General features: G+C 46.2%; 1 protein-coding gene across 1 annotated transcript in view; it reads left to right on the top strand.

Moving 5' to 3' along the window:
• Nucleotides 1-27,558, top strand: part of LOC138266409 (solute carrier family 2, facilitated glucose transporter member 11-like) — a 364,472-nt gene that overhangs the window by 136,990 nt on the left and 199,924 nt on the right. The window contains exon 3 of the mRNA XM_069215178.1: nt 17,338-17,498. Within this exon, the coding sequence (XP_069071279.1) occupies nt 17,338-17,498 (161 nt within the window). The remainder of the gene's footprint in view (nt 1-17,337; nt 17,499-27,558) is intronic.

Raw genomic sequence — 27,558 nt, 5'->3', positions numbered from 1 at the left:
AAATAACTAGAACACAATCAATAACTATAGCCACACCACAAAAAAAAAAAAAAGACACCATTCCAGCCACCCAGACCATTATAAGCAGAATTCCACACAGCAGAGAAGCATGTAGCCAAACAGCTGACTGGATAAATATTACAAGTACTGCACTGCTCGACCCGATAACCAATCGCAGCAGACAAAATGCTGAGAGATGTGATAAGACCTATGTTGTGTTGTTTTGTTCTGTTTAAATGTAAACGTTAAAGCTGATCAATCGAATCCGAACATTGAAACTCAGAATTATTGTAACACGATCTCAATGGAAGTTGAATAAAATATAAAAAAAAAAGAAAAAGAAAATTTTGAGATTAAGGCCTTCATTATGACCCTGGCGGTCAACGGACCACCAGCGCTGAGGTGGAAGTCGGACCGCCACCTATGTGGCAGTCTGGCAGCCACATTATGACTGTGGCATTACCACCACTGTCGAACTGCCAGCACCACCACATTTCAGCCTCCCAATGGCCTGGCAGTGCTGACGGTCCCAATCCACCAGGGATTACGACCCCCATTTCTGCCTGCGTTTAGGGGGTCCCCGTGGCCAGCCCCGACACGCTTTTCACTGTCTGCTTTGCAGGTCAGTGAAAAGCGCAATGGGTGCTGGTGCATACTACGCACTGCATCATTGCAGCCGGCTTAATTACGAGCCAGCGTCAATGTTGTGGGCTGTTTCCTACAGGGCCAGCGGGAAACTCTTAATGGGGGCCACGAGAAGGAGACCACACTGGCGGTCTCCTGACTGCGGGACTGCGGCGGACGGCCTTTTCTGTCCGCCAAAGTCGTAATGGGGTCAACTGCCAAGCTGGATTCAAAACCAGATTCCCATGTTGACCTAGTCACTGCACCACATATTCTTCCTTAGTTAATGTAATAAAACATTCAAAATAGGTTAAGAACTGAAAATGCTCCCAGAGTACTCCTTCACCAATCCTTGTGAACCCCTATATTCATTTGATATTTTCCAATAGGCATTATGCCATGTTCCTTGTGATGTCTTGTGAGTAGACTTAATGCAAATTATTGTGGTATGTATGTATTTGAAAGGGGTCACACTATGATTACGTTATCACTCGTTTAAAGTTCAGGCTTGTCTACATGGATATTCACTATAGGTTAAAATATTATGTGATATATCACATAAATATTCACATAGTTCGAAACAATGTAATGATTTATTAATAGTGCTGAATCTCATTTGTATCCCCAGGGTGGAACAGATATCATGGTCCAGAAGTTCAGTACCCTTTTTGTGGGGTATTTTCTATCATTTAAAAAAGTATACAAAGGGTTGATGAATCATTTTTCAGTCTTTGGCATTACAATCCTTTCTTGAAATAGCTCTATGTTGATGTGATAGAAAAGGACCAATCTTGCAAATTACAACTATAAAGAGAGTTTCTGTTTGAGAGTTTCAGGTTAAATATCTTTCACAAAAATTCAGGTACCTGACAAGGCCACATTTACAGTCAGTCACATTTTCTTTTTCTCTGAATGAAAGAGGCCAACATTTAAATGTGCAAATGCTGCACCAGAAATGCATTATGGAAAATAATCTTGTCAGACATGCTTATGAGAGAGCTGAAGCTGCGTAAAAGTTAGATTGAATTTTGTTATGGTGAGTGTTATAAAGACGATGCATAGGCATTTTAGAAGTAGACGTATTTATTAGGGTCTCCACACTCCACTTCAAAACAGCTCCCTGGCAGTTCTTCACTGAATAGAATTCTCACATCCTAACATTCTAAGGCAGGCTGCATTCCTCAACAGGAGGAATATACTAACTTGGGTGTACAGGGAGGGGGAAACAATTATGGATAAACCAATCTACAGGAAGATAACGACTTATATGTTTTAATTAACTAGAGGAAACATTTAACGAACTGTATATAAAATATAATTTAACACATTATAACAGTGAGCATCAATAAGCACTAGATACACTGTTGCATGATTAGACTGAGAGATTTGAGGACAACCAGATGGAGACCTGGGCAAAGACCCGAGTATGCGGCCCCTCACACTGGCAGCTGTAGCTCCAGCTGGTTGGCACCACCTGCACCAGCAGTCAGTAAGGAGCTCACATTGCTTCACCTGAACAGATACTGATGACTCTTGGTGCCGGCTCAACATATCCTGAGTCTGGGCAAATCCCTTAAACTGCCTGTGCTGAAAATACAAATGTGACCTTATGTAACATCACTGGTGCTACTGTAAAGCACTCCATTACCTTCAGTTGGAGGTTGTGTTATGTAAAACTATGAAAAAGGTCAATTATCTGTGAATCATCTCCACTCTTCAATATGAGGGCGTCTGTTTATGACAGAGTCCTACTCTTGTGTGCAGGAACTAATTTTATCTGCACAGGAACTCACTGATGTCTTCTAGGTATTCAGGGGCACCTCTTAAGTTGCAACCAACTTCAGTTTTAGGCTCCTGGGAACAGGAAAAAAGCAGCAATACATGGAGAGCATGAGTACAGGGACAGAGATTGTATGAAAGAATGAATCCCAGGTGACTGCCTATGGATGATGTGGTAGGACTGTAATGCACTGTAGTACATTAGAAAGAAAAAGTGGACCTGGGCAGAAAATCAAAAGACTAAAAACTAATATGAACAAAAGGGGCTCCATGTTGGAGCCACCAGTATTTGGGCAGGGGCCAGTGAGAGAAGGGAGGTGGTGCCCAACGGCAGTTCTTCCCATTATGTGTGAAAATTCAAACTTTCAGCAGGATCCTGAGAGCAGGTAATGGCCCGTGTGAAAAGAGGACCCCATAAGGTCACGTGAATTCCAGATTTGGCTCTAATCATTACCTTATGGAGGAGTAGTGGAGTTGTGGTCTGCATGCAGCTGCAGCTTCAGTGCTACAGTAACTATATTTTGGCTGCCAATACGTGCTTCTTTAACAATGCACAGGGGTGATTTAGGAGATGGTCTAGCACCAGGTGGCCATGAAATGGTCCATCTTTCAAAGGGTGCCAATGGGTATCTAATTTTGTGTTGCTCTGGAATGGTTTAGGGTCTAACTAACTGGTTGACTCAACGGGGCTCTCTAGGAAACTGGCCCTTGTTACATTTACCTACCCCACACACACCTTTTGCCTATTACTGATGCTGACTTGACTGAGAGTGTGCTGGCATCCTGCTAAGTGTTCTTTCCCTAAAACTGTACCATTGTTTCCACACTTGGCACACCTCTTACACACAGATGAGTCCCCTGTAGAAGGTACCAGTGGTACTGAAGGCCCTGTGGCCAGGGAGGCTCCCTAAGGGCTGCAGCATGTGGTGTGCCATCCTAAGGGACCCCTCACCAAACACATGCACACTGCCATTGCAGATTGTGTGTTGGTGAGCAGAAAAAGGCAAAGTCGACATGGCATCCCTCTCAGGGTACCATGCCCACAAACCACTGCCTGTGGCATAGGTAAGTCACCCCTCTAGCAGGCCTTACAGCCCTAAGGCAGGGTGCACAATACGACAGGTGAGACCATAGCTGCATGAGCAATATGCCCCTACAGCGTCTAAGTCATTTCTTAGACATTGTAAGTGAAGTGTGGCCATATAAACTCCACAGCTCCATGATGGCTTTACTGAAGTCTGGGAAGTTTGGTATCAAACTTCTCAGCACAATAAACCCACACTGATGCCAGTGTTGGATTTATTGTAGAAAGCACACAGAGGGCTTCTTAGAGATGCCCCCTGTGTTTTACCCACCCCTCTAGTGTAGGGCTGACTTGTCTGTGCCAGCCTCCCACTAGCAGACAAGTTTCTGACCCCATGGGGTAACACTTGGCAGTGAGCCTCAAATGATCAGGCCTCCTTTTACAGTGCCCCAGGGCACTGAAAGATAGTGGAGATGCACGCCACCCAGACAAAGCCCCACTTTTGGCAGCAAGTCCGTTGGGAAAATTAGGAAAAACAAGGAGGAGTGACCAGTACAGCAAGGACCACCTCTAAGGTGTCCAGAGCTGAAGTGATCCCCACCTTGCAGAATCTTCCTTCTTGGTTTCAAGAACAGGAACCAATGGGGTTAGGTCTGTGTCCCCCTCCCCAAAGGGAGTGGACACCAGAAGAGTGTAGCCACCATCAGGGACAGTAGCTATTGGCTACTGCCCCCTGACCCCTGTAATGCCTCTAAATCCAGGATTTATGTGCTTCCCTGAACCCAGCTCACCAGATTCCTGGCGACCTCAATAAGACAACAAGAAGAAAGAAGAAGGACTGCTAAATTGACCCCGCAGCAGAGAGGACTGAAGACACCAACTGATTTAGCACCAGCCCTACAGGCCTGTCTCCAGCTTCTGAAACCCTGCTACAAAAAAGGCAACCATCCTGCAGGACAAGCAACCTCTTAAAAGCCTGCACACCAGAGGACCAAAATCTCACGTGGACAGCGGCCCTCTCCAGAAAGAAACTCCAGCAAAGGACTCCAGGAACTGCCCCAGATCTGCAAGTCCTGCTCAGTCTGCCTCTGACAGCCACGACCCATGTTCAGGTGGCCCACTGGTCCAGAGCAGGTCCCCAGATGATTCAGACCTAGTGTCCACCCTGGGTTGACCCCTCCGGGCCAACACGACAACACATTCAGCCTACATCCAGGGGATCCCCCTGATCGCGAGAGAACCTGACCAAGATTCCCGACGCCTAAAGGTACCCCTGCACCTGCAGCCCCCTAGCCTTGGGGAATCCGACCACCAGTCCAGTAACGTTCAGCAGGTGGCCCTCCTCCTTGTCCAGCCTGTGGTTTTCCGGAACCATCCCTCTGGACCTAGCCTGCAGCATCTTTGTAAGCACGGTCCTCCTGTTGAAAAGCTTCTGGAGTCCAACACTGTGTTTGCACCCTGAACCCAGCTACCCCTGAGGGTGTGTGTTTGGTGCTGACCTGTGGCCCCTCTGGTGCTCACCTAAACCCCCAGGTCTGCCCTCTGAAGACACGGGCACTTACCTGCAAGCAGGCTTGATTCTGAGTGCCCCCAGTCTCCAGAGGAGCCCATTTTAAATCTTGCATCATCTTTGACCTCTTCAGCCGGCTGGTCCGTGTTGCTGGTGGTAGGTGTTTGGGGTTAACTTGAACCTTAACCTGTGGACATACTAACCCATTGGGACTGGAATTGTAAGTCTTGTGCTTACCTCAAAACCGTACTAACTTTTCTTCCCCTCTAAAACAGTTTCTAAAAATTGCAGTGTGTCAACTTTTAAAACAGAAATGTGCTATTTTCTTGAAAACTGTTTAACTTGCCAAATTGAAACAAAGTGGTGGTGCTGCATATGTATGATACTTACTTGCAAATGTACTTACCTGAAAACTGAATCTTGCGGGTCGAGAAATAAAGTAACAAAGTACATTTTTGTTATATAAAAACCATTGGCTGGAGTTAGTCATTGAGTGTGTGCTTCCTTTATTGCCTGTGTGTGTACAACAAATGTTTAGCACTACCCTCTGATAGGCCTAACTGCTCAACCACACTACCACAAAAGAGAGCATTGATATTATCTACTTTAGCCTATGTTAAGCATCTGGGGAACCCTTGGACTCTGTGCACACTATTCCTCATTTTGATATAGTATATATAGAGCCAGCTTCCTACATGCTCCCATGGTTTCAGGGAGTGACTGAGTTCACTTTGTTCAGTACTAAATAGGAGTCATAGTGGAACTCTCAGGGCACCAAATTACATTTTCTTGGCTGTGGTCCTTGAAGGGCCAAACCTGTGGGTAACCATGATTTCGAGAATTATAGGGAGAAAATGTTATATCTAGCCTTATATTGAAATGGATGTTCAATATACTTGATGTCAATAAGTTGGTGTGTCAATATCAATAAATGTTTTCTGTGTGTCTTTATGAAAACAAATATGGCCTGAGAATGTTTAATTTTCAAAAACAGGTTTTGTGGCCCCAGGCTACTTCATTCCTTTAATGAGGAATGGGGCTGGTTTAGTATATTTGCCAAGAATTCATTCCCACTCAACCTCTGAGAGAACCTCGCTTGGGTTAATGTGAACCATTGTCTCTGGTACCAAGGATAAGCTTTAAAATCCCTTCTTCAGGGCGACATTCAAACAATGGGAGGTATCTGTACTGTGTCGCAGCAGAGGATGCGTTAACGCATAGGATTACAGTTGCCAGATTGAAGTTGGCATAGGGTAGTAGAATGCAGGGTTGGTGGGCACCAGCTGTTACAGCAGAAAGCTTTGGTGGGTGCAGTGCCAGGTGCTGTCTATGCACAGTACCATGCAGATGCACTCGTCAGTCTATTACATGTTCAGCTAACAAATACCCAGGGCAAGAGGCACACAGCATTCTGTGAGATGAACTGTGAGAGGTCAGCACCGAGAAGCATTTGATAGTTTGCAGTGGAACAATGCAAACCATGTGTATCCCTACTGTGGAGCACATGTCCTGCCATACCCAAACCGAGCTAGATAGCAATCATGAGGTAGAGGAGAACAGTGATGTGCTGCTCTGCTGCCTTTGTACGGAGTGCTAGAGTAACTGCCTATTAAAGCAACTGTGTAACATGACGTTATTGTCAAACCATCACCCTGATGTCAGTGCTGCCGAACAGACTCTCAGGCAACATCAATGATTGGGCCATGGCTGGCCTTTCTTTTGGGATAGACCAGGCAGCCAGGAGCATTTTACTCAGAGACTGCTCACAGGACTATCTTTGAAAAGACCCTGAACCCACCAATAAATGCTTGTGGCACCTACTATCAACCACTGAAACAAAGTAGCTGCTACCCTGGCTTATATTTCCCTTTGCATGCTCTGACTTTTTAGCCAGTACTTGGAAGTTTTAGAAGCGAAAACACAAATGCCCCAGAATGCAAAATGCTGTTGTGCCTGATGAACATTGAACCAATGCAATACTATTTTAAAAAAGAAAAAAAGTTCTCCCCCTTTTTTGACTGTATATAGCCGTTGCTACCACTTGTCAAGGATAATAAGCGCTATATAAATGTAATTACATACAGTCAGGGCCACTGGAAATATACTATATGAGAGGGCCAAGTTAGGCGGTAGGGTTGAGTAAATTATGCAGCAAAAAGGCGGTGATGAGTAATGTGGCACATTTTGTGACACTATGGCCCTCATTCCGACTTCGGCGGGCGGCGGGCGCTGCCCGCCGGTCGTAAACCGTCGAAAGACCGCACCGCGGTCATAAGACCGCGGGGGTCATTTTGACTTTCCCGCTGGGCCGGCGGGCGACCGCCAGAAGATCGCCCGCCGGCCCAGCGGGAAAGCCCCTGCAACAATGAAGCCGGCACCGAATGGAGCCGGCGGAGTTGCAGGGGTGCGACGGGTGCAGTAGCACCCGTCGCGATTTTCACTGTCTGCAAAGCAGACAGTGAAAATCTTTGTGGGGCCCTGTTAGGGGGCCCATGCACTGCCCATGCCAGTGGCATGGGCGGTGCAGGGGCCCCCAGGGGCCCCACAACACCCGTTCCCGCCATCCCCTTCCTGGGTCGGAATCCCCATGGCGGCGCTGCAAGCAGCGCCGCCATGGAGGATTCTCCGGGCCAGGGGAAATCCGGCGGGAAACCGCCGGATCCCCTTTTCTGACCGCGGCTTTACCGCTGCGGTCACAATGGCCCTGGAAGCACCGCCAGCCTGTTGGCGGTGCTTCCGTGGTCCCCGGCCCTGGCGGTTTTTACCGCCAGGGTCGGAATGACCACCTATGACTTAATTATTTTGTCATTTTTACACTTATTAACACTATCTGGGTATACTTGCACCTTATTAGTACAAAAATATAACCCAAATAAAGCAATAAGCTACAGATGGGTGACCAGTCAAGCTTTGCAAATGGTCTTCCACAGCCCAGTAACACGCGTTGCTGCGTATTTAGGAACTTTTGAACCGTTTGAACTAGGAACATTATTTTTGTTGTTTAAATGTGCAGATTATGCAGCAGACAATGGATTATGTGGTAGATGCGGTGAGTCTATGGTAATGCAAAAAAACGGTGCAACCACACAATCACATGATTCCAGTAGCCCTGCACACAGTATAATTTGTAACTTGTACCTTCTTTGCCTGGAAGGATCAGGCCAGCAGTCAGGTTGATAACATGGCAGAGGTCTTATTTCAAGTGCAAGTGCTTCGTCTCTCATTAAAGCCACATTGCCATGCACAGTGAAAGCCATCACCCTGGGGTTTGTGAACTAGCATTTTATTGCAATTGTCATTCTATTTATTTAGCGCTTACTTGCCCTGGGGAAGCAGTACTGGTGGCCTCCACCCCTCCTTTTTGGGGTCACTGGGGCCCCCTGGTCCGGTCGGCAAGCGCAAGAAAGAGACGCGCTCGCCGACCGCAGCTGCCTTATTAAGGCTGGCCCCATGATGTCACTGTTGTGCGCAACCTCGTAAGCACAAACAGTGCTTCCGGGGCCGTGGACCCCTTTTCAATCAATCGGCTGTAATTTTGTTGCGGGGTACGGTCCAGGGGAGCCTGCCACTCTCCAATCTCCACCCCCATGTACTTTGGCCCAGCACCGCTGCCATAAGCAGGGCCCCCCCGATTTGGGTGGCCCCCGTGCACTTTCCAGCAGGAGGGAAAGCTGAACGTGTCTCTTTTAAAAAAATAAAAAATGTTTTCTTCATTGCCGGTTTCCCACGCAGTGCCGTGTCTGAGACAAGCACACACAAAGCTGCAGTAGGGTGACCACCTGGCATTGATGCAAATTCTGGACAGGACTGTAAAAAATTCAGGACAAAGAGTCAAAATTCAGGACAAAAATTCAGGACAAAGGATCAAAATTCAGGACACAAATTCAAGAACAAACGTCAGTTTTACAGACACACGCAAGAGAGGCCATGCCTCACTATGTTGTCAGTGAATTTATTTACTTTTTAACATAGCACTATTTATTCACTGTGGTCTTTTTGTGATTGCCTCCTGGTATGCTACATTCAGGTGTCACAAACATCCTTGTTCAGTGGCAAATTAATGCTCTTCAGTACTGCGGCAAGGCCATCACCCCTACCCAAATCTGCCCAATCTTTCTTGAGGAGAAAGTAACAGCAAATTGTTGATAATGTTTCTAAACATTTTAAAACCCCTGGCAAACAGTTTGGGAAACATTAAGGTAATTAACCTTATGTAAGTTTAAACACATTGAACAAAAACATCTAGCTTACCCCAAACACCCGTGGACTTTCAATCAAAATTTTTTTTTAAGAGGCAGGGCAGAGGGTGTGGCCGACAGTCTCACACCTAATGTCAGGATGTGAGGTAGCCACAACTTGTGTGTAGTCTCACAGCACTAGAGTGTATGTCTGGGACTCTACATTTATCTCACAAGTCTACTCTGCACTCTGACACTGCACCACTCTGCATTACTGCACTCTCTGTCACTCTATTGTATGCCACTCTACTCCACTGCACTCTATGCTACACCACCCCATGCCACTCTATGCCACTGCATTATGTGCCAATACACTCTAAACAACTGCACTGTATGCCACTGCCCTCTACTCTGCACCACTGTACTCTACACCACTGCTCTCTGTGCCACTCTTCTCCACTCATCATCACTGCACTGATTCTACTCTGCAACACTGCACTCTCTGCCACTGTACTGTACACCAATCTACTCTGTACTCCTGCACTCAATGCCACTGCACTCTATGCCACTCTACTGTGCATCACTCCACTCTACACGACTGCAATCTACAGCACTATACTCTGCACTGCACCACTCTGCACTACACTACGCCACTGCACTCTCTGCCACGAGTCTACTCTGCACTCTATGCCACTGCACCACTCTACACTACTGCACTCTCTGCCACTCTATTGCATGCCACTCTACTCCACTGCACTCTATGCCACTGTACTCTGTCCCACCCCACTCCATGCCACTGCGCTCTAAACCACTGCACTCTACGCCAGTGCACTCTAAAATACTGCACTGTACCCTGCATCACTGGGCTCTACGCCACTGCTCCTATGCCGCTCTACTCCACACCTCTCCACACTACTATGCCACTAACCTTTAGCCATGATCAGCAGCCACTCTGGTGTATAACATGGCTAAATCACATTGGCCAAACCAATAACTCCTGCGCAGACAAGACCTATTGGCTTTGCCAGTGTTTGTTAGTACTATGAGGTACCGAGGCCCCTGAAAGAACTGTGAATGTGTAAGTCCTTATTTTAAACATGCTTCGTCAAGGATAGTAAGTGCTATATAAATACACTTACATCATAATATAGGCTGCTACAAAATGCGCAAATACATTTCGGTTAAATATTAAAAAGTGCTTCTCAAATACAGATTTGAATAATATACAGTTTATACCTGTTTTTATACTCCATTAAAACCACACACTCCACAGCTCACCTTGGAACACCCCTAAGCTACCTCTCTAAAAGAAAATATCTTTGCCATCAGAAAGCTTTAAGTGACTCCTTTGTTTAAAGTCAGTGCAGGTTTTCAAAAGCCCCTTTACATTTGCAGATTTACCAGTTTGCACATTTGCAGTTCTTTAGGGGAGACACCCTGGCAAGAAGGCCTTTTCTTATCTGCCTGCCCCTCCCTCTGAGCACAGGAGACTCCCCACCTTTCAATCCAGCTGGGGAAACGTAATTTCGCCCTGCCTTTGGTATCCTTTTGGTGAAAGTCTAAAATTACGCATGCCATCCGTTAAGGCTTTCATCACGGACAACGGACGGCAGGGCGAAATTACGGGCAGTCTGTGAAATTTACGGACAGGTGGTCACCCTAAGCTGCAGTCCTGGCTAAAGCACACGATAGGGGTGGGGGGTGAAGTCCCTTTAGCCCAATGGGCCTTGTGAGCCTGGTTTACACTGCAGGCTCTTCTCGAACTCTCACAACGCTGGCTCATGCCATTCACCACAAATTCTACCTGAAACAGACGAAATACACAGTGCCTAAGATCTAAGTGCAGGTCTTGAAATTTTATACGTGTCCTCTTCTTTAGTATCTAATCTTTGTCGCCATGTTTGATACGACAGGACACAGCAGATGTAATAACTTGAAGGATTTATTAAGCTGCATGCAATGACGCCTGGTCAGTCCTTGGTCCTCTGCAACTGTCTGCTTGATCAGCTTCTCAGAATCCACTCTCTGGATCCCAGAAGTGAAAGCATCACATTTGCCCAGGAATAGCATCACGGTGACCAGGTAGCACAGCATCCACAGAATGCAACACCTTTTTAATGCTTTGTTTGCAATATACAAAATACATCTTTAAATGAAAAACTTTATCAATAAGTAAATATATTTTAAAAAACATGTTGTTGCTCAGAATGTGTAGAAGAATGCATACAGATTCTATCTTTCCTAAAATATATGGAGAAAATACATTTGCTGCAATAAATACTAACAATAGAAGGGAATGCCACATTGTGTTTTATTTCTTAAAGTTCACTTTTAATTATGTTCTGAAACCTGCCTTTTCCCTCAGCTGCTGGCATGTCCAACAGACATTGTATCATCAGAACTCAGCTGTAATAAGTCTTTACAGTTCAGCAGCTACGTCATTTCTTTATTACAGGGGACTAGGGACGTCACAAATTACGTGTTATAAGGTATTAAAAAGGGATTTGTTTGCAGTGATTGCGTGCTCCCGTGTATTATAAACTTGTAAATCATCCCAAATTCTCTTGAATATCACTCTGTTATTTATCTGCTGGGTATGTGCTACTCAAAAAACAATATCTACCAACACATTCACATATACATACAGGTCTATTTGTTGGGGCCATCATTCTTCTTTATTGGGGCAGAGGCAACCCAGTCGCTACTTGGTTCATTGGGAATGAACCCGAGCCAGTTCATTTTTTTACGCACATAGCTGCAAATCATGTTTAGATTTATGTATTCATTCGCATAGCACCTAGATCGGTCAGTTTGAGGGTTGTTCACACTGTAGAGACATTAACATATTATATTGGGAAAGATAGGAAGTAGCTACTAAAGATTGAATGTGGAATCTAACCAAATCACACTAGCTGCAGAGTCCAGAGATCCCTTTCTAGATCGTAGCTATAGGAGGCTGGCCTGGTGTGTGGTGGGCACCTATGGTACTTACACCTTATACCAGGTCCAGGTATCCCTTATTAGTGTAGTCAGTGTCTAGAAGCCAGGCTCTCTAGAGGTAGCTGTGGATGAACAGCCAAGGCTTATCTAGGATGCATGCAAAGCTCATGCAATTCCAGCGTAGTCACACTTAGTACTTACATACATGAAAGAAAACACTCAGGCCCATATTTGTACTTTTTTTGCTCTGCATTTGCGTCATTTTATGACGCAAAAGTGACGCAAACTCACAAAATATAATTGTAAAAAAATTGTAAAAAACGTTTGCGCCGCTTTTACGTTAAAAAGCGGAGCAAATGTAGCGCTAAAAAAGTGTAAGTAGAAATATCTGGAGAGTCCATCCGCATTGGAGTGGTTACTCCCACATCTATGTTCCACTGCAGGAAAATGTACTGCCTTAACAATTTAGGGTTTTCTCCATTCATCTGTTTAAGCCATAAGAGAGGTTTCTGGTCTGTCTGAACCATTAAGTGAGTACCAAAGATGTATGGTTTCAACTTCTTCAAGTTCCAGACCACAGAAAAGGCCTCCCTCTCTCTGGCTGACCAACACTTTTCTCTGGGGGTCAACTCTCTGCTAATGAAAGCTACTGGTTGATCCTGACTGTAGGAAGCTGGCTCTGTATATATTATCTCAAAGTGAGAAATAGTATGCACAGAGTCCAGGGGTTCCCCTTAGTGGTTGATAGTGGCAATAATAGATAATACTGATGCTCTATTTGTGGTAGTGTGATTGAGCAGTAGTGTTATCGGAGGTTAGTGTTAAGCATTTGTTGTACACACACACGCAATAAATGTGCACACTATCTCTCACTTTGAGATAGTATATACAGAGCCAGCTTCCTACACTGACCCTCTGTATTAAGTTGGGAGAGAACTGCCCCAACCCCTACCTCTGAAGCATCAGTCCGAACTATTAACTTCTTGGAGTAGTTAGGGCTCTTTAGAACAGGTGCAGAGCTCGTGGCCTGTTTGAGTTCCTCAAACGCTTTTTAACAGCTGGCTGACCGTAATACCTTTTTAGGCATTTTCTTAGAGGTGAGGCCATTAGGAGGGGCAACAATGGAGCCATAGTTCTCAATGAACCTCTTGAATACCCAGTGAGGCCTAAGAAGGCTCTGGCATGGGTTTGTGTGGTAGGGGGTGTCAAATCCAAAATGGTTTGGATCTTCCCCTGTAGTGGCTGAATCTGTTCTCCACCTACTAGGTGTCACAGATAAACCACATTCCCCTTCTGGCACTTTGAAGAATTGATAGTGAGGCCTGCTTTCTGCAGAGCCTCTAAAACATTCCAGAGGTGGACCAGGCGATTATCCCAATTGGAGCTAAAGACAGCTATATCATCTAGATATGCTGCACTGTAGGCTTCCAAACCTTGGAGGACTGTGTTCACCAGCCTCTGAAAAGTGGCAGGTGCATTCTTCAGACCAAAGGGCATTACTGTAAATTGGTAGTGCCCTCCAATGGCATAGAATGCAGTTTTTTGGTTTAGCATCTTCTGACAACTTAATCTGCCAATAGCCAGCAGTAAGGTCAAAATTGCTAAGATACTTGCCAGACGCCAGTGTATCTATTAGCTCATCTGTCCTGGGGATAGGATGAGCATCAGTTTTGGTTACTGTATTGAGCCCTCTATAGTCAACACAAAACCGCATCTCTCTTTTTCCATTTTGAGAGTGGGGCTTTGGGACCAGACCCACTGGGCAAGCCCAGAGGCTATCAGAGTGCTCAATGACTCCTAGGTTCAGCATCTTTTGCACCTCTGGTTTGATGCAGTCCCTTACATGGTCAGGCAGCCTGTAGATTTTACTCTTAACAAGTAGGCTGTCACCTGTATCAATGGTGTGTTCACACCATGTAGTTTGTCCAGGTGTAAGGGAAAACAGTTCAGAGAACTGCCCCAGGAGATTTCTGCAGTCTTCCTTTTGAGACTAAGAAAGGCAATCTGCTAAGACCAACCCCTCAACTGAGCCATTGGCTGCAGAATGGGAGAAGAGGTCAGGCAGATGGTCACTCTCTTCTTCCTGTCCCTCATCTGTAGCCATGAGCAGGGTTAGGTCAGTCCTGTCATAGTAGGGCTTTAGGCGGTTCACATGAAGTACCCTGTGGGGACTTCTTGGAGTGCCAAGGTCTACTAAATAAGTGACCTTACCCTTTTTCTCCACTATGGTCCACTCCACTTTTCTTGGAGTGCTCTGGGTGCCACAGGCTCCAGGACCCACACTTTCTGTCCTGGTTGGTACACAGTCAGGACAGCCTTCTGGTCATGCCATTGCTTTTGCTGTTCTTGTCTTGCCTGAAGGTTCTTACTGGCCTTCTTCATGTTCTCAGCCATCCTTGATCTGAGGCTAAGTACATAATCCACTATATCTTGTTCAGGGGCCTTCAGGGGTTGTTCCCCATGCTCCCTCACAAGACCATGTGGACCCCTAACAGGATGACTGACCAAAGAGGAGTTCAAAGGGACTGTAGCCCACTCCTTTTGGGGTACCTCCCTGTAGGCAAAGAGGAGGCATGTTAACAGAACATCCCATCTCCTCCTGAGTTTTTCAGAGAGTCCCATAATCATGCCTTTGAGTGTTTTGTTAAAGGGCTCAACCAACCCATTTGTTTGGGGATGGTAAGGTGTGGTGAATTTATAGGTTACACCACACTCTTTCCACATGGCTTTCAAGTATGCAGACATGAAGTTACTGCCTCTGTCTAGTACAACGTTTTTTGGGAAAGCCACCCTGGAAAAGACTCCCAGGAGGGCCTTAGCCACTGCAGGAGCTGTATTGGTCCTGAGAAGTATGGCTTCTGGATACCCGGTGGCATGGTCCACCATAACCAGAATAAATCTGTTACCAGAAGCTGTGGGAGGGTCTAAGGGGCCATCAATGTCAACCCCTACCATTTCAAAGGGTAACCCAACCACGGAAGTGGAATTAATGGGGCCTTTGGAGTACCACCTGTCTTGCCACTGGCTTGACAGGTGACACAGGAGCGACAAAACTAATTTGTGTGTTCTGACATATGGGGCCAGTGAAAGTGGGGGACTAGTCTGTCCCACGTTTTGCTTTGCCCCAGGTGACCAGCAAGGGGACTGTCATGGGCTAAGGTCAATAAAAACTCTCCTTATTGCAGAGGGATTACCAATCTTCTGGTGGCACCAGGTTTGGGTTCCCTAGGTTCTGAATAGAGGAGGTTGTTCGCCCAGTACACCTTGTGGGTGCCACTGACATCCTCTGCTTCCTGTTTGACAGCTTGCTGTCTCAAACCCTCAAGCGTGGGACAAGTCTGTTGAGCCACACTTAGCTCCTCTTGGCAGGCCCCCTGCACCTAAGAGTTCAGCTGTGTCAGCTTGAAGTTCTTCAGGTGTAGGTTCTGTCCAAGGAGTAGATTCCTCCTCCTCAAAGGGGGAACCATCAGTGGATGGAGGGATAGGGAATAATTTCTTACCCTTTCTACCCCTACTTTTGGGAAGCTCTTGGTCCATAGTTTCAGGGTCCAAGTTGCCCTGTCATCTTTGCTTCTTGGCCTGAGCCCTAGTCAAAGCAAAGATATGCCCAGGAATGCCCAGCATGGCTGCATGGGCTTCAACTCTACTTCAGCCCAAGCTGAAGTCTCCAAGTCGTTCCCTAGTAGACACTCTACAGGCAGGTCTGTGGACACTACAGCTTTTTTCAGGACCAGTAACCCCCCCACCTCCAGCTGAGATCAACAACTACCATGGGGTGGCTTACAGTATTGTTGTGGGCGTCAGTCACTTGGTACTGGCCTCCTCCAGTCTCAGTTTCCTGAGTTCTCTATCTATAGAGTCATCCCCTGGACTTGTGCAGTGTGAGCCTTCAGACACTGAAGTGATGTGAGGGTGAGCAGAGGGGGATCTATTCCTAGTTTTGGTGACCCTTTCTACTTGCGCTCTGGGTGTGAAAGGAGCCCTACCAGTGTGACTTCCCTTCCCACTACCAGCTATGCTAGTTGGTCTGCTAGGAATATGATGATCCTTTCAAGAAACCTCCCCCAGATATAAAATGTCATTTTCTACCTCAGTGGGTTTAGGGTCTACTTATTCCTCCTCCTCCCCCTGGCTACCAGCTTGATCCTGGTCATCCTGAAGGAGGAGGCCCAATAGAAGACTCTTATTAGGTTTCCTTCCCATGTCCAGCCTCCTTTCTGCACAAAGCCCCTTTAATTCCCTGAAGGTCAGGTTCTCATAGGGAGAGACCATGACCTCACAGCTATGTCCAGCTGCAGACATGGTGTGTGTTAGGATAGTCTAGGGCGTACCTAACCTACCTAACTCCTAGTCTGACTGACAGAAGTTTAGAGCAAGGGCTATGCCCATACCCTAGCTTGACTAAACTTTAGAGGACAGTTTCCTGCACTAGGTACTATGTATGTCTCTATGTAAGGAGTGGTCTTTCCTGTGGGAAGCACCAGGTGACAGAGTGATAAGGCAATTGCAAGTTATTATTCCACCGCTACACCACCAATGTAGGAGTCTGGCCTGGTGTGTGGTGGGTACCTATGGTACTTACACCTTCTATCAGGTCCAAGTATCCCTTATTAGTGTAGTCAGTGTCTAGTGCCTGATTTAGAGTTTGGCAGACCGTTTACTCCATCACAACGTGACGGATATCCCCCCGCTGTATTACAATTTCCATAGGTTATAATAGAATCGTAATATGGCAGACAGGATATCCATCACGTTTGTGATGGAGTAATCCCATCTGCCAAATTCAAAATCAGGCCCTAAGTCCCTCATTACGAGTGGGCTGATGAATTCTGATGTGTGCATTAATTCCTGTTACCACACATATCAGAATTAAAAGTTTTGTGATAAATAGTGGCAGGTCAAACCTGTCACAATTTATCGGGGGAGGGGAAATTCCCATTATTTACAGGAACATGCAGCAAGCACCAAAATTTGAGTATTATTTGCCAAAAACCTGTGAGAGGTAACAATTATGGCACCTGGTAAATACTGAACTTCTTGGTGTTGGTTTTTATCAGATGTGCTTTTTCCAAGTTTTCCAACTAATCATGAGGATCTAAGTAAGGGGGTTTTCTAATCAAAATCGACTACAACTACCAAATAATTGTGCATCATCCAACCCTCTCAGAGGCTAATCAGACAGCTTTGAGGAAATATTCCAGGCTGTATGGGACCACTGAAACACAATTGAAAGCTCATCAACAACAGCTTCTTTATATAAATAAAACATTTCTTTCTTGCAGTTCATCAAGACCTTCATCAACCAGACCTGGATTGATCGCTATAATGCCACAGTGCCTGAAGAAACCCTCACACTGCTGTGGTCCTTAACCGTCTCCATCTTTAGCTTAGGGGGATTGCTTGGATCTCTGGGGTCTGCCTACCTAATCAGAAAATATGGAAAGTAAGTATGCAAATTGATCTGAAAATCTAGACTGTTATTGTAACATAGTGCTCCAAGTTGAATAGTTATAGACAGTTGATTATCTTAAACAAACTTGTATGACTGATGCTGCTGAAGCCTGCCAGAAAGAGAGATATATCTGCATACTAGGGTAGTCCCACGTAGGACCAATAGGGATGGATTAATGCCAAAATATCAGAGTAGTCTTGAACTATATAACATGATTTCGATGTAGATTGATCAAATGTAAATTTAGCCTATGTTAACTTCCTGAAAATCCAGCATGGATGGGGCTTTCTGACCTATGCCGGACCACCCTGCTATACAGGACATTCCCCAAGAAGAACTTCTGCAATATGGGGCAGTCCTGTTCAAGGAACAGTGGCTGTGTGCGCCTCCTGCTACTAATGATACCCTTTCCTGGGTATAGTGTTCCTCCATTGTCATTTACAGTCTAACCTTTTCTACCATTCTTTAAGCCAGTGAATAGCTACCCTTTTGATTTGATTTTGTTTTTTTATTCACCCCTAGTTTATGTAATTTCTCCCTATAACGAACTACTGATTATTTTACTTACTTTTTGGATTTATTATAATTTAACATCTTGATGGATATACGGTCCGTCTAAATATAGATTTCACTATATCCTATGAAATTTATATTTCGGCGGACGGGATATCCGTCACCATTGTGATACAGTGCCACATCAGCTGAAATATAAATCATGCTCTAAGTGTGTCCAATTTAATATGGCTGCCTTTTTGCCTTTTCATTTGGTAAAGTTTGTCATCAGCCGTTAATGTTGTGTTTTGTCATCACCATGTACCTCAGTATGCTGCAAAATTACTGTGGTATACAGTGGCCTAATGTATCACTACGTTTATGTCCTTTATAAGTTTAAAACTACCTAACAGTTCATAATAATTAACAAAAAAGGACCCTTTACACCTTAGAATGTATATTCCTGCCAATTTCATCTAAATCCATTCAGCCATTTTGTCGCTACATCTAAGTAAAACATCTGTGAAAAATGCATTTCTAGAAAATTGTGTTTTGGGATCCTCCTTTTTTTCTTTGCATCCCCTTAACTAACCATCACAAAACTTTGCAGCACCAGCCAAAACAGAAAAATGAATAAGTCTGCAACGTTTCTGGGAGATTTGTCAAATTGTGGCAAAGGTATTAAGAAGCAAAAACCTGAGGAGTTCCTATCTCTGGTAATCCTAACAATAACTACAGAGTGGCTACCGCCAATCTATAATATCTAAATGTTTATCCACTGAAAACCAAAAATTAAAATGATGCTAGAGTTAGGTGAAAATATCAGTATAATCTTATTGTTTTAAACTAAAAAGAAATAATTAAATTCAACAGTTATAGTTATTTGAAGTAACTGTAATTCGAGCCACTGCCATGCACAGTGTTGTCCTAAAGTGTCGCCACTTCAGTTGTTTTCAGTAATGTTATCAATGATGTAACATGTCCTCAGTGTGCTAATATGTGGGGTCATAAGCAAATATGGTGAGGGTGTGAGTTATAGTTACTTAAAATACTATAACTGATTACCATACCTAACGCTAAGCTTGCTCTGGTGTTGGCCATGCTCTGCGTCCAATCCCCTTGGGCAGTCAAATCCCTGCTGTGCACAGCCTTTGACTGTGCTTGGCATTGGGTTGGTCGTAGGAACTGGCTTGCAGTCAGGCCTTGCTTCCAATCCCCTGCAGGCACCTTCCCCCGTGTGCAGGCTTTGCCTGTTCGCGGCAACCCACTGCAGATACTCAGGCCTGCCCGCTTTAAAAAAAAAAAATCAATATTATAAGACTCTCTGTAGGAGTCCAGAGGGTCGCAATGGCTCCTGTAGGACACATACTTGTGGGATCTCAGAACCCAAAAGGAAGTATTCCTTTTTTTAAATTTGGCTCAGGGGGATCTTTCTGGGACACTCCTACAAGGTCCTGGGGGGTTAGGGTACACCTACCATGCCCAATACCTTATTTTTTCTATTTTTTCCAGGACTTGGGCCCAGAGTCCTTGTGTCCTGAATTGGCACTCACAATAATTCTCTTCATGTTGCGGTGAGCCAATCAGAACATAAACTCCCATTGAAGTGAGTTGGCCGATAGTAAGAAAAAGCTCTCTAGGCCAATCACATCGGAGTAGAATTTGAAGTTACATTATTCTGTGACTGCAAACCTAACTACCCAGTGTAGGAAGCTGGCTCTGTATATACTATATCAAAATGAGAAATAGTGTGCACATAGTCCAGGGGTTTTCCAAGAGGCTTGACAGAGGCAATAATAGATAATACTAATGCTCTATTTGTGGTACTGTGGTCGAACAGTTAGGCTTATCAGAGGGTAGTGTTAAGCATTTGTTGTACACACAGAAGCAATAAGTGAGAACACACACTCAATGACTTAACTCCAGGCCAATAGGTTTTTATATAGAAAAATATTCTTATGTTAATTTATTTTTAGAACCACAAGATTCAGATTGCATGTAAGTACATGAAAAGTAAGATACTTTGCATATTAGTACTTAGAGCTTTGAACCAAAACAGTAATGTAAGCAGTTTTTCATAAAATGGCAATACGCTATTTTCAAAGTGGACACAGTGCAATTTTCAACAGTTCCTGGGAGAGGTAAGTACATTTTAGTTATTAAGGTAAGTAAAGCACTAACAAGTTTAGTCTCTGGGACATAGGTAGCCCACCGCTGGGGGTTCAAATCAACCCCAAACACCCAGCACAAGTGTAGGAAGTTGGCTCAGTGTATACTATCTCAAAGTGAGAGATAGTGTGCACAGAGTCCAAGGGTTCCCCTTAGAGGTTCGATAGTGGTAAAATTAGATATTTCTAATGCTCTATTTTGTGGTAGTGTGGTCGAGCAGTAGGCTTAGCAGAGGGTAGTGTTAAGCATTTGTTGTACACACACAGGCAATAAATGAGGAATACACACTCAAAGACTTACTCCAGGCCAATAGGTTTTTATATAGAAAAATATATTTTTTTAGTTTATTTTTAGAACCACAAGTTCAAGATTTGAAGTAAATACATAAAAATGCAAGGTACTCCACACAGGTAAGTTAGGAACTTTGAATTAGAGCAATAACATATACAGATTTTGTTAAAATGGCAATAAACTATTTTAAAAGTAGACACTGTAAAAATCAACAGTTCCTGGGGGAGGTACGTATTGGTTAGATTGTGAGGTAAGTAAGACACTTACAAATCTCAGTTCCTGGGCATAGGCAGCCCACCGTTGGGGTGTTCAAGGCAACCTCAAAGTTACCACACCAGCAGCTCAGGGCCGGTCAGGTGCAGAGGTCAAAGAGGTGCCCAAACCACATAGGTGCCTATAGAGAACAGGGGTGCTCCGGTTCCAGTCTGCCAGCAGGTAAGTACCCGCGTCCTCGGGGGCAGACCAGGGGGGTTTTGTAGAGCACTGGGGAGGACACAAGTAGGCACACAAAACACACCCTGAGCGGCACAGGGGTGGCCCGGTGCAGTGTGCAAAGCAGGCGTCGGATTTTGTATTGGATTCAATAGAGGGACCCGGGGGTCACTGTAGTGGTGCAGGCAGGGCAAAGGGGGGGCGTCTCGGGCCAGCCACCGACTGGGCTAAGCAGAGGATTGCCTGGTGGTCACTCCTGCACTGATGTTCAGTTCCTTCTGGTCCTGGGGGCTGCGGGTGCAGTGCTTGGTCCAGGTGTTGGGACCCTTGTTACAGGCAGTCGCGGTCAGGGGGAGCCTCTGGATTCTCTCTGCATGCATCGCTGTGGGGGTCCAGGGGGGTCGTCTCGGGCTACACACGAGGTCGCAGTCGCCTGGGAATCCTCCCTGTGGTGTTGGTTCTCTGGATCTTAAGCCGGGGGCGTCTGTGCAGAGGGTGAAGTCTCACGCTTCCGGCGATAAGAGTGAAGTCCTTAGAAGTTGCAGAAAAGTTGCAATACTGTTGCTGTTTGTTGAGCAGAGCCGCTGCTCAAGGGAGTTTCTTGGTCCTTAGGTTCAGGGCAGTCTTCTGAGGCTTCAGAGGTCACTGGTCCCTGTTGGATGCATTGCTGTTGGAGGTTTTCAAGTCAGGAGACAAGCCTGTAGGGCTGGGGCCAAAGCAGTTGTCGTCTTCTGTCATCTCTGCAGGGCTTTCAGGTCAGCAGTCCTTCTTGTTTCAGGTTGCAGGAATCTGATTTCCTGGGTTCTGGGGTGCCCCTAAATACTAAATTTAGGGGGGAGTTTAGGTCTGGGAGGGCAGTAGCCAATGGCTACTGTCCGGGAGGGTGGCTACATCCTCTTTGTGCCTCCTGTCTGAGGGGAGGGGGCACATCCCTAAACCTATTGGGGGAATGCTCCAAAACTAAGATGGAGGATTTCTAAAGGCAGGGGTCACCTCAGCTCAGGGCACCTTAGGGCCTGTCCTGACTGGTGGTTGACTCCTCCTTGTTTTTTAATTATCTCTTCCAGCCTTGTCGCCAAAAGTGGGGGCAGTGGCCGGAGGGGCGGGCATCCCCACTAGCTGGGATGCCCTGTGGCGCTGTAACAAAGGGGGTGAGCCTTTGAGGCTCACCACCAAGTGTTACAGTTCCTGCAGGGGGAGGTGAGAAGAACCTCCACCCACTACAGGCTTTGTTCCTGGCCACAGAGTGACAAAGGCACTCTCCCCATGTGGCCAGCAACTCGTCTGGTTGTGGCAGGCTGGCAGAAACTGGTGAGCCCCACTCTAGAAGTCGGATTGGTATTCAGGGGGCATCTCTAAGATGCCCTCTGGGTGAATTTTACAATAAACTCCACACTGGCATCAGTGTGCATTTATTGTGCTGAGATATTTGAAACCAAACTTACCAGATTTCAGTGTAGCCATTATGGAACTGTGGAGTTCGTGTTTGACCAACTCCCATACCATATACTCTTATGGCTACCCTGCACTTACAATGTCTAAGGTTTTGACCTGTGGTATAGTGCACCCTGCCTTAAGTCTGTAAGGCCTGCTAGAGGGGTGACTTACCTATGCCACAGGCAGTGTGAGGTTGGCATGGCACTCTGAGGGGAGTGACATGTCGACTTAGTAATTTGCTCCCCACTAGCACACACAAGCTGTGAGGCAGTGTGCATGTGCTGAGTGAGGGGTCCCCAGGGTAGCATAAGACATGCTGCAGCCGTTAGAGGCCTTCCTTGATATCAGGGCCCTTGGTACCAGGGGTACCATTTACAAGGGACTTATCTGAGTGCCAGGGCTGCGCCTATTGTGGAAGCAAAGGTACAGTTTAGGGAAAGAACACTGGTGCTGGGGCCTGGTTAGCATGGTCCCATCACACTTTCAATCATAACTTGGCATCAGCAAAAGGCAAAAAGTCAGGGGGGTAACCATGCCAAGGGGGCATTTTGTGACACAACCCCCCCCCCCGCAAACGAAAGAGGATGAGACTAACCTTTTCCAAGAGAATCTTCATTTTCTAAGTGGAAGAACATGGAAAGGCCATCTTCATTGGCATGGGCAGTCCCAGGTCTGTGTTCCACTACAAAGTCCATTCCCTGTAGGGATATGGACCACCTCAACAGTTTAGGGTTTTCTCCTTTCATTTGTATTAGGCATCTGAGAGGTCTGTGGTCAGTTTGAACTATGAAGTGAGTACCAAAAAGGTATGGTCTCAACTTCTTCAGGGACCAGACCACAGCAAACGCCTCCCTCTCAATGGCACTCCAACGCTGCTCCCTGGGGAGTAACCTCCTGCTAATAAAAGCAACAGGCTGGTCACGGTCATCATCATTTGTATGGGACAGGACTGTTCCTATCCCATGTTCAGAGGCATCTGTCTGCACAATGAACTGCTTAGAGTAATCTGGAGCTTTCAAAACTGGTGCTGTACACATTGCTTGCTTCAGGGTGTCAAAGGCCTTTTGACAGTCCACTGTCCAGTTCTCTTTCTTGGGCATTTTCTTGGAGGTAAGTTCTGTGAGGGGTGTCACTATTGATCCATAACCCTTCAAAAACCTCCTGTAGCACCCAGTCAAGACAAGGAATGCCCTGACTTGAGTCTGGGGTTTTGGAGCTACCCAGTCCAGAATAGTCTGGATCTTGGGTTGAAGTGGTTGAACTTGGCCTCCACCTACAAGGTGACCCAAGTAAACCACAGTACCTTGCCCAGTCTGACGTTTAGATGCCTTGATAAAGAGGCCTGCTGCTTGCAGGGCCTGCAAAACCTTCTTCAGGTGGACCAGGTGATCCTGCCAGTTGGAGCTAAAGACAGCAATATCATCAAGATAAGCTGCACTAAAGGACTCCAAGCCAGCAAGGACTTGATTCACCAACCTTTGGGAGGTGGCAGGGGCATTCTTTAAGCCAAAGGGCATCACAGTAAACTGGTAGTGCCCATCAGGTGCAGAGAATGCTGTTTTCTCTTTTGCTCCAGGTGCCATTCTTATTTGCCAGTACCCTGCTGTCAAGTCAAAGGTACCTAAGTATTTGGCAGCACCTAATTTGTCTATTAGCTCATCTGCCCTTGGAATGGGGTGAGCATCTGTCTTGGTGACAGAGTTAAGCCCTCTGTAGTCCACACAAAACTTCATCACTCTCTTGCCATCTTTTGTGTGAGGTTTGGGGACCAAGACCACTGGGATAGCCCAGGGACTGTCAAAGTGCTCAATCACTCCCAACTCCAGCATCTTGTGGACTTCCACTTTGATGCTTTATTAAACTTGGTCAGACTGTCTGAATATTTTGTTTTTGACAGGCATGCTGTCTCCTGTGTCCACATCATGGCTACACAGGTGTGTCTGACCAGGGGTTAAGGAAAAGAGCTCAGCAAACTGCTGGAGGACTTGCTTGCAGTCAGCCTGCTGTTTGCCAGAGAGGGTGTCTGAATAGATCACTCCATCTACTGAGCCATCTTTAGGGTCAGTGGAGAGGAGATCAGGGAGAGGTTCACTCTCTGTTTCCTGGCCCTCATCTGTAGCCATCAACATGTTTACATCTGCCCTATAATGAAAGAGTTTGGGGCGGTTGACATGGATCACCCTCTTGGGGGTCCTGCTAGTGCCTAGGTTAACTAGGTAGGTGACCTGACTCTTTTTCTCAAGAACTGGGTAAGGGCCACTCCATCTGTCCTGAAGTGCCCTTGGAGCCACAGGCTCCAGAACCCAGACTTTCTGCCCTGGCTGAAACTCAACCATCTTCTGGAACTGTTGGCTGGCCTCAAGGTTTTTGCTTGTCTTTTCCATGTACTCTGCCTTCCTTGAACGTAGGCCTAGTACATAGTCCACCACATCTTGTTTAGGCTCATGGAGATGTCTCTCCCAGCCTTCTTTTACAAGAGCTCGTGGTCCCCTCACAGGATGGCCAAACAGAACTTCAAAGGGGGAAAACCCTACTCCCTATTGTGGCACCTCTCTGTAGGCGAAAAGCAGGCATGGCAAGAGGACATCCCATCACCTTTTGAGTTTTTCAGGGAGCCCCATGATCATGCCCTTCAATGTCTTGTTGAATCTCTCAACAAGGCCATTGGTTTGTGGATGATATGGTGTGGTGAATATGTAAGTCACCCCACACTCATTCCACATATGTTTCAGGTAAGGTACCCCTCCTTAGGAAACCCACTCTGGTAAAAATACCTATGAGTGCTTTGGCTACTGCAGGGGCAGTAGTGGACCTAAGGGGAATTGCCTCAAGGTACCTAGTAGCATGATCCACTACTACTAGGATGTATTGGTTCCCTGATGCTGTGGGAGGTTCAAGTGGACCCACTATATCCACTCCCACTCTTTCAAAGGGGACCCCCACCACTGGAAGTGGAATGAGGAGGGCCTTTGGATGGCCACCTGTCTTACCACTGGCTTGACAGGTGACACAGGAGGTGCAAAACTTCTTAACTTTCTGGGACATATTGGGCCAATAGAAATGGTTGACTAACCTCTCCCATGTCTTGGTTTGTCCCAAATGCCCAGCAAAGAGAATGTCATGAGCTAAGGTCAGAATGAACTCCCTAAACTCCTGAGGCATTACCACTCTCCTAGTGGTACCAGGTTTGGGATCGCTTGCCTCAGTGTAAAGGAGTCCATCTCACCAACAGACCCTGTGAGTTCCACTGACATTTCCTTTTTCTTGCTCAGCTGCTTGCTGTCTTATGCCTTCAAGAGAGGGACAAGTTTCTTGCCCCTTACACAGCTGTTCCCTTAAGGGTCCCCCTGGGCCCAAGAGCTCAACCTAGTAAGGTCCCAGCTCCATGGACTCAGTTCCCTCAGAGGCTAGAACATCTTCCTGGGAAGAGAGGTTCTGCTTGTTTTGCTGTGTTGAGCTGGTTCCCCAGTCTTCTTTCCTTTTCTCTTAGAAGGTTGGACCATTATTCCAGACTCCAACACTTCTTTTTCACCCTGAGCCCTGCACTGTGCCCTTGTCTTGACACACACCAGTTCAGGGATACCCAGCATGGCTGCATGGGTTTTGAGTTCTACCTCAGCCCATGCTGAGGACTCCAGATCATTTCCAAGCTGACATTCTACTGGTATTGCAGAAGAGACTACCACCTGTTTCAGGCCAGTGACCCCTTCCCATTCTAAAGTTACCATTGCCATGGGATGGACTTTAGTCTGATTGTCAGCATTGGTGACTGGATATGTCTGTCCAGCCAGGTATTGTCCTGGGGAAACCAGTTTGTCTGTCACCATAGTGACACTGGCACCTGGATCCCTCAGGGCTTCTACTCTAGTCCCATTGATTAAGAGCTGCTGCCTGTGTTTTTGCATGTCAGGCGGCCAGGCAGCAAGTGTGTCTAGGTCCACCCCACCCTCAGAGACTAAGGTAACTTCAGTGTGAACTCTGATTTGCTCTGGGCACACTGTTGATCCCACCTGGAGACTTGCTATTCCAGTGCTAACTGGAGTAGTAGTTGTGGGGCTTTTCTTGGGACAGGCCTTGTCTCCTGTTTGGTGTCCATGCTGAGTACAGATACGACACCACGCCTTTTTGGGACTAATGTTTTTACCCTTGTACCCAAATGGGGATTGTGAAGAGACTTTGGACCCACCCTCCTGAGCAGGTTTTTGGGGCCCTGTAGAAGACTCTTTACTTTTTCCCTTGGATGTCTGAACACTCTTCCCCTGGGAAGGCTTTGTGACCCCTTTCATTTGGTCACCCCCTGTGGACGTCTTGGTCACCCTTGTCTTGACCCAATGGTCTGCCTTTGTTCCCAATTCTTGGGGAGAAATTGGACCTAGGTCTACCAGATGCTGATGCAGTTTGTCATTGAAACAATTACTCAAAAGATGTTCTTTCATAAACAAGTTATACAACCCATCATAATCATTACACCACTGCCATTTATCCAACCATCTAGTGTTTTGACTGGGAAGTCAACAAAATGAACTTAGGTCTGGCTCGAGGATTTATGAGCCCCCTGAACCTAATCCTGTACTCCTCAGTTGAGAATCCAAAGCCCTCAATCAGGGTAGCCTTCATGAGGTCATAGGATTCTGCATCTTAACCAGAGAGTGTGAGGAGTCTATCCCTACACTTTCCAGTGAACATTTCCCAAAGGAGAGCACCCCATTGAGATTTGTTTACTTTTCTGGTTGCACAAGCCCTCTCAAAAGGTGTGAACCATTTGGTGATATCATCATCATCTTCATATTTTGCCACAATCCCTTTGGGGAGTATGAGGATGTCAGTATTCTCTCTGACCCTATTTATGTTGCTGCTACCATTGATGGGAGCTAAACCCATCTCTTGTCTTTCCCTCTCTATGGCTAGGAGCTGTCTTTCCAAAGCCAATTTTTTGGCCATCCTGGCTAACAGGAGGTCATCTTCATTGAGGCTGCCCTCAATGCTTCCAGAGTTACTGGTCTCTCCTGTGGAAGAACCAGTCTCTCTGACTATCACTTGTGGAGTCAGGGTTTGAGGGACCCTGATCACCCTAATTAGGACGGGAGGGAGGGATTATCCTCAGAGGGGTGGTCCTTTGAAAACTCTGCCAAAACCTCCTGGAGCTTCAATTTGGTAGGGGTGGACCCAGTCATTGTATTTTTTAGGTTACAGAGAGTCCTTAACTCTGACATCCCTAGATGCAGGTAAG

The sequence above is a fragment of the Pleurodeles waltl genome, chromosome 11 (assembly GCF_031143425.1).
Source record: "Pleurodeles waltl isolate 20211129_DDA chromosome 11, aPleWal1.hap1.20221129, whole genome shotgun sequence".
Lineage (NCBI taxonomy): Eukaryota > Metazoa > Chordata > Amphibia > Caudata > Salamandridae > Pleurodeles > Pleurodeles waltl.
The sequence above is the reverse complement of the archived record's forward strand: the minus strand, read 5'-3'. Positions and strand labels throughout refer to the sequence as shown.